This window comes from Rhagoletis pomonella, unplaced genomic scaffold (assembly GCF_013731165.1).
Source record: "Rhagoletis pomonella isolate Grant_MI unplaced genomic scaffold, Rhpom_1.0 Rhpom_scaffold_01848, whole genome shotgun sequence".
Taxonomy (NCBI): domain Eukaryota; kingdom Metazoa; phylum Arthropoda; class Insecta; order Diptera; family Tephritidae; genus Rhagoletis; species Rhagoletis pomonella.
The window spans coordinates 26,398-34,279 of record NW_023460402.1 but is presented as its reverse complement, the minus strand read 5'-3'; the positions used below and the strand labels follow the sequence as shown (position 1 = coordinate 34,279).

At 32.0% G+C, this 7,882-nt stretch overlaps 1 protein-coding gene across 1 annotated transcript; it reads right to left on the bottom strand.

The window, feature by feature from the left end:
* Window positions 1–2,705: 2,705 nt before the first annotated feature.
* LOC118752798 (neuronal calcium sensor 2-like) lies at window positions 2,706–4,355 on the bottom strand (the record flags this gene model as incomplete). Its single annotated transcript, XM_036487665.1, has 2 exons — window positions 3,231–4,355; window positions 2,706–2,849 (listed from the first exon to the last, which is right to left on the bottom strand). Coding segments are annotated over exons 1-2 (255 nt in total), but the record flags the coding sequence as incomplete, so codon positions are not given.
* Window positions 4,356–7,882: the final 3,527 nt, after the last annotated feature.

The window sequence follows — 7,882 nt, the reverse complement described above, 5'->3', positions numbered from 1 at the left end:
GAAAATTCAAAACCGCATATTGAGATAATGCAAAACCGCGTATGTGAGTTTATTAAATTAGATTATTAAACTATTTTCTAGATAGTAAAAATACTCAAAATGGTTCTCTTTTTTATAAAGCACTCGCATTTCTGGCTGGTATATTTCAAGATAATAATGGATAAGGATTGAGCCAAGAGCTTGTGTGAGCAAATCCAATTTTTGGCAGCAAATGTCAGTTACGCGGTTTTGCAGAATGACAATACGAGGTTTTGTACTTTAAACGACGATATATTTATGAAATCTTGTATTTCAATTTTACTTTATGACTGCTAAAAACAATATAGAAAAAGCGGATAGAAGTGCCGAAAAGGTTGTTTTCCCAAGAATTCGAAAATAGAAAGTACAATAAAATCATGTAGCAACTAGTTAGCTGGTACTGTACCAAGGCCGTATTTAGGGGGGTGGAGTTGTAGGTGTTCTGAAAAAAAAAATTTTGCTATGTACAATGTGTAATTATGTATAAAAAAAATACATATAGTGGTCAAAAAATTATAACCGGACCAATTTTTGCCACGTTTTAACGTATTACTTTTTGTTCCTATTTAATTATGGTAATTTTTTTTTATAAAAATATAGTTCATTCTTTAACAAAACGCATGTAAATCCAAGTTTCCAACTTTGTGCAATATTTGTTGGCGGTAATAAATACATAAGTGAAAATTAAAATGAAAGCTGAAAAAGCACAAAAAACCATACGTTACTTGCAAATTATAAAAAAAAAGCAAGACACCGAAAACACAGCTTTTGCACGGGCGTTTGTTGGGGGTCTTTCAACTGCCAAAATTTTACTTTGCATTAGGCACAACAAATTCGAATTTATTCGTACACCATAGAAAATTGTTCCACCCCGTCTCACCACGGAGAAAAGTGACCGATTGGCACTCAGCTTTAGCCGTGGATTTTCACGGAAATATAACAAGCGGCCTTAGGCCTTATAAAAATTCGCAAATGAATTGCAGTGTTGTAATGAAAATGAGGAGATAAATATTAAAAAAGCAAAACATGCAAGAAATGCAGAAAAAGGCAAAATTTTGAATTTAAATGTTTAATAAAGGAATACGTGAAACGTGTGATTCTTTTATTTTAATAAAAATAAGAGCAAGCAGACAAAATAGGCAAATGCCTTAAAATCATAACCCGGTTAATAACTATTCCTTATGGGAAAGTAATTAGGTTTTACACTTCACTGACGTCTTAAAAAATGCAGCAGGTGCGCCACTTTTAAAGAAACGCTGATGTTTACAATTTCTTTATTTTCGTGACAAGTGCAGCTAAAAATGTTGGTTTTACATGTAGTTACTCAGGTATTATTGGGGAAATATATATATAGCCTTAACTGATATACTTTTTCTTGAAATATTCGAGAACAATAAAATATCATGTGTTTCGCGACTTGCAATTATTGCCAGCTCAAATATTATGGCAATGTCGCAATTTTGTCGCAGGAGAGTTTCCATACAAAAGTAATTAGCTGTGACAAATTTTGCAACAAATGCGACAACTTTGCGACGTTTCATGAATTCCACTAATATACTTTTAAATTTCGAAACTCAAACTCACACACATATTTTCTATACCAAACAACAAAAGTTCTGAACAATTTGATTTTTTTTATTTTAAATTTTATGTGATTTAGAGAAGGTTTTTACCTCGTAATATTTTTATCATGATAATTTCTATGAAATACGATGCAAAAAAATGTGCCGTACAGCGTTTCTCTCATATTTTTTTTTATATAATATATGACATTACGGTGGTATGTGCATTAGTGCAGCTCTCAAGAAAAACGAAAAATTCATATAAAATAAAGCACAAGAAATGGAAAAGAAATTTCTTCTATCAAAATTTCTTAAATCAGTCTGCAGCTATCAAGGAAAAACTAAAAATTAAAGTAAAAAGGAAAGGGAAAGTGACCTACTTTTTCCTACAATTTTATGCTTCTTTTATTAATTTAGTAAATTCTCCATGACGGATGCAAAATATTTTAATTTGTTAAATTACGTATTGCGAACTTATTTTGTACAATTTTTAAATAAGCACTCTAAGTGACACTCTCTGTGTTACTTTTTCACAGTTTTCAGCCAGGCAATAAAAAAAAACTCTTATAACGCCCCTGGAAATTTATGCATATATAAATACTCCATTAAGAGATATTGCTAATTTTTACACTAGTGATATTACCCGACTGCACTACTGTACACATACATTAGGGTAGTCCTTAAAATATCATCATCTAAATTTTCATCTATGTTCTTAAATTCAAAATTCTTTACAAAAAATAAAATATTCAGGAAAATTTTCAAATAATTTTTATAGGACGCCACCACAATTCCATACAACAAGATTTGCTTCCGCTACATATATATAAAGGATTCACAACGGTGTCGTAAGTGTCGTACTGTTGTATGTCGTAAACTTTCAAAGCATAAATAAATATTTAGAGAACTTAAAAGCACAACCAACTGTTTTTTAACACTGCGAAAATTCGTAATATGACTTTAACGGTACTTTGCGAACCCCCTTAATACATTTTTTAGGCTTTTAACGTTTACGACATACAACAACAATACGACAATTATGACACCGTTGTGAATACCCCAATAGTATATATAAACGTAAGTACTTATAAAAAATTTAAATTGTTATTTCGTGAGTACACTTACCTTAAAATCAATATAACCATTTTTGTCCATGTCGAAGGTGCGAAAAACGTGATCACAAAACTCCTCGGCATTTCCAGATGGGAAGAACATTTTGTACATGTCCACGAATTTGGCCGGCGTCAAACGGCCATTGGGACAGTCTTGCTGTAGGCGACAACGATGATGACGATGACGACGACGACGACGACCCACCAAAAAAATCCGAAATAAAGCATACGAAAGAAATTGAGGTTTAGCAGGTCGGTCGATGGTTTGTTGGTGGGTAGATAAATAGGTGGGAGAGGTGAAGATGTTGGTGGAGAAAGTATGCATTGCGTGCAGATGATGATGTTGTTGTTGTTTCACGCATCGTTGTTGTTGTGGTGTTTGTTGTTGATTTGCATTATTTGCACATAGCCATGCAAATATAGGTATGCATATAAGAGATGATATCCATATACGTATAAAGGCGTACATATGTATATGTATTTTGTGGCGCATTAGTTTTTGTTGTGTAAAGAGAAAGAAAATTTAATATGCAGTTACCTTGAATCCTTTATACCATTCCTTAATTGTGGCTTCATCGTAGCGTGTATGAGATTTCAAAAATTCCATATCCTCTTTTGTCAGACGGTCTTTACTACTTAAGCACCCCATTTTTTCCGAGCTAATTAAAAAGTATTATAGGTATATTGTATCTTTTCACTGTTTTTTTTTTTATAAGTTGTGGTTTTTGTTGTTTTATTTATTTTTTTTTATTTTTTGCTCGAGCACAAATATTGTTGTGCGGTTTTATTTTAGTAGATTTTTTTTTCGTTTCCTATAGATGTAGTATGTGATATTTTTTTGTGAGTTTAACTGTAGGCGGAGCGGCTTAACGGTGTTGAAAATACATAAATCTAGTATGCGATGTGTGTATGTATGTGTGTGGATAAAACCGTCTCCGCTAAGTTAGTGCAAAATTACTAAGCGTTGTTAAGAAGCTGGTGTGGCTGGCGCTTCGGCTGTTGCTGCTGCTGCTGCTGCTCGGCTGATAGTTTCACGCTTGCTTTTACAGGCTTAAAGCTTTTAGCTTTTTTTACTATTTAAATTGTGCTTTGCTATTTTGTATATAGCTTTTTTAATTTTTAATATTTTTTTTCTTTTTGCTTTTTTGTCGTTCTAACTTTTTACACACCGCAAGCAAACTTCTATGCTTCTACTAAACTACACTTAGTCGAAAATGGATTTGTTTCATTCAACTTCATAAAAATGCATTCTTTTAAAATCGATAATATTCTTTCTTCTATGTAGGCTATTGAATTTTGTATTTCCAAGGAATTGAATCAAAGCAACAATTCGTAATCGCTCCAACGATACGTAAATCGATTCATTTCTATCCGAATGGAGCAGAAAATTTGAGAAAAATTTTAATTAAATTTCTCTTTTCAATGCAGATTATTTGTGCTTGGTTTTTTGGAGTTTTCCTTTTTCGCTCGAATCTTCAACTGTAACTAATATTTCCGTTTTGCTTCGCCCTTTTCTACTCTTCTAATAATTTTTTTTTTTTTATTTATATGATTGTATACAGTTAATATTTTTTGAAAATCTATGTTGTGTATTGTATGAAAGTCACTGCTACTAACAAAATGCAATAACCAGGCTCTAGGAGCGAACGATACAAAAGAACAGACTTTTTCGAGTTCGATAGTTAGTGTACATGCGCAGTAGGCAGGTCCTTTGAATGTAGACACTGGCTCACTCGCTCGTTGACCGACTAGCTGGTTGGCTGAAGGTTTCATTTTCAAATAAACTTCCGCGAATATGCTCACTTAAGTGTACACGAACACACAAACACACACGCATGCATGCATGCATAGACACTGAGACGATATGTGTTGACTGTTTTCTTTGGTACATACCTTATAGGAAAATGATGAATTAGGGGAAAAGTTACCAGTTAAAAACTAGTGCTAGGTCGGCAAGCAATACACAGTAGAACGATTGGGAGGAAGCATAAGAAAACTATTTTTACGTCAAACCTACCTACATACATAAATCTTTTCGTGAATAAATTTACGCCAATTGCCAACCAAGCCACCATTGTGGCTCCGAGGAGGCAATTTAGAAAGGATAACTACAGTTACATTTTTTGCTATATTTCTCAATACAATTACTCATTATAGCTTTCGATTATATTTTTATCGACATCCCTAATTTTCTAGATTAATTTAACGATATACATATTAGAGCTCTGCTTGAATTCATTCAAACTTCTAGCCAAACAGAGTGCAGCAGATTTGAATATTCTACTTCACATACAAAGCACTAAGCGTTTGGAATTTTGTAAGTTATAAATATATACATTTTGTTTTAAATTTTCTCAGGGACCGCAAATAACAGGGATTTTTTTTTTTTTAAGTCACCTTATCCAAATATTTTTAAGTTTGAAATAAAAGTAATTTCCTGATAATAAACAAACCGCTTATCCAAATTAAACAAATTTGGTATCAAATTAAAGTGGACGAAAATAGCTTTTTTAAGAAATAACGAAGGTTACCACCTCTATTTATATTTTTTTTTCATAATTTAATACAAACTAAATTCATATACCTGACCCAAGGTTTGTTCTATGGTAATTAAATAACATTTTTTATTGAAATATTTTCCAATAGATGGCTATCTATTTTAGTCCTCTTTCATTTGATACCACACTTGTTTAATTTGGATATGCGGTTTGTTAATTATCAGGAAACGACTTTTATATAAATATTTGGCCACGGTGACTTAAAAAAAAATAACTGTTAGTTTCGGTCCCTGAATTTTCTACCTTCAGATGAAAGAATGTGAATAAATGAATGAAACACATTCAAATCATTCAAACTCATTTCGGTTATACATACGTACATTTGTACATAAGTATGTACATAGAACAAATATTTTTGGATATTCATACAAAAAATTGTGATTTATTTCAATTCAATTTATTTTCACTTTGTTTGATTATTGTTGTGTCAGCACACATATCGGAACAGGTATTCACTCAAATTCAAAGAAAAATGTGAAGCCAAAACCATTCATTCGTTTTGTATATGAATAATTCATAAGTCGTTCTGAATGAAATTATGCAGCCCTCTAACACATATGTATTCGTTTTAAGCTTTACTATTGTAAGGATTCTACGCACATTTATCGATATTGTCGTTGACCGTTAAAATTGAATGTTTATTTTTCCGATCTAATTTAACCGTTTTATATGACTTTACTTTTTTCGAACACGAATAATCGTTGTTTCTGGATTTCTATTCTTTCGACCAATTTTTAAATGTTATTTTTGATTCTTTTTTTTTCGATAATATTATAAAAGCTATTTTCAGATTTAATTTTTTATATCATAAAAGATTTAAAGTTATGGAAAAAATATAAATCCAAATTAACAATAATTTTTTATCTGAAAAATAAAAGTAAAAAAATTAACGATTTGACAAGTATCAAAAAATTAAAAATCGTGATATTTAAAGGTTATTTTCGTTCCCTGGTATTAATCGCTGCCGCAATCGATCGATATTTTCATCCATATAGTTTTCAATCGACACTGTTACCAATAGTTTGCAGCATTTATCGATATCGTCTCAGATACACAAACATATAAATTAATCGATGTTCTTGTCAAAGTTTTATCGATGTTATTATCAATATTCAAAGAGATAGTGTTCACTACATTAATAAATATACATAGCTATCGATTTACTTTTCAATTTTTATCTACAATTTTATTTTATGCTGCATATATGTATTCAATAATCGCTATTGTTATCAATATCATTTTGACAAAGAAATATTTTCTACCGTAGTAAAACATTTGATAGGGAGATGTATGAAATACATCACATACTTATGGACAATGGTGATGGTTATTTGAAAAAGAGGTGCAACTAGGGATGCAAACGATGCATCGATATTAGCCATATCGATGATTTTTTTGGTCGATATTTATATTTTTATCGCGATGTTTTGAAAACCGATATATCAATATCGACGATATTTTTTTTCGATACTACGAACTATTTGTTTCATCTGGCTATTTGTGATGTATTCAAGTTTACGTTTTATTGTTTTCCTTTAAGTATTTATCTACGCAATAAACAAACTCGTTTTTTGTTTGAATTATTTTATTTTAACATTTACAGAATTAAGTGGTGACAAGGTGTCAAGTCATTTTTGATTTAATTCTTCAGGGGAGACGTCAGTCAGTCTGCATCAAAAACTTAGTTTTGTAAAAAGTGAACTTGGCACGACCTTTTCGCCTTTAGGTAGCGATATGTATTAGACTCCTGCGCAATTCCATTTAAACGGCCCAACAAGACATCCGATCGCCGCGCAAATACTTTCCATCCCCTACTTTCATCGTTCGGGTCAATTGTGAGTAAGCATAAACCAGTTTCAGCCAGCGTACATAAACTACCGATCAATAGCAACACGCGTAGAGTATTTACTTTGCCTTCCGCAACTACTGCGAGTAAAAGGTATTTGACAGTAGAGTACTCTACTGGTAGTACTTGAGTATTTTCGAAGAAAACATACATTTGTGGCAAGAATGATAGAAGAATTTTCTGGATCGCTAAGGACAGGAATGTAGTGGAGCGATGAAGAGGGCGACGAGCAAAACGTACTTTCAACTAAAATGCTGATATACATACCTAAGTACATATGTACGTATGTGCATAGATACATACATATGTATGTGCATAGATACGTATGTGCATAGATACGTATGTGCATAGTACGTATGTGCATAGATACATATATATGTAAGTGTCCGCATATATTTTTTCTCGTCACTAGTTCTGTCGCTTCACTGCAGCAAAACCAAGTTGTGGGGAAAACCCTGACGATATGCGTACAATTGAAACCATGGGTTTGAAGATAGCGCAAATTGATGTGAAAGTTTCAATTTCATATTAAATATATTTATGTATGCATGTACATATGTACATACATATGTAAAAATGTAGTTTCGATTTAAAACAATCGGATAAAGTTTTTCTTTCGCCATTCATACACCTCTAATTTTAGTATTTATTAAAAAAACTCAATGAAATTCAAAAACTCTATCTTGCATTTGGTTTTACTCAATACCAATTTGAGCTGTCGCAGTGTTATCAAAAAAAAAAAGTTATCAAAGAGGTTCAGAAGGCGCAGCAGTTGAGCGCAACCGT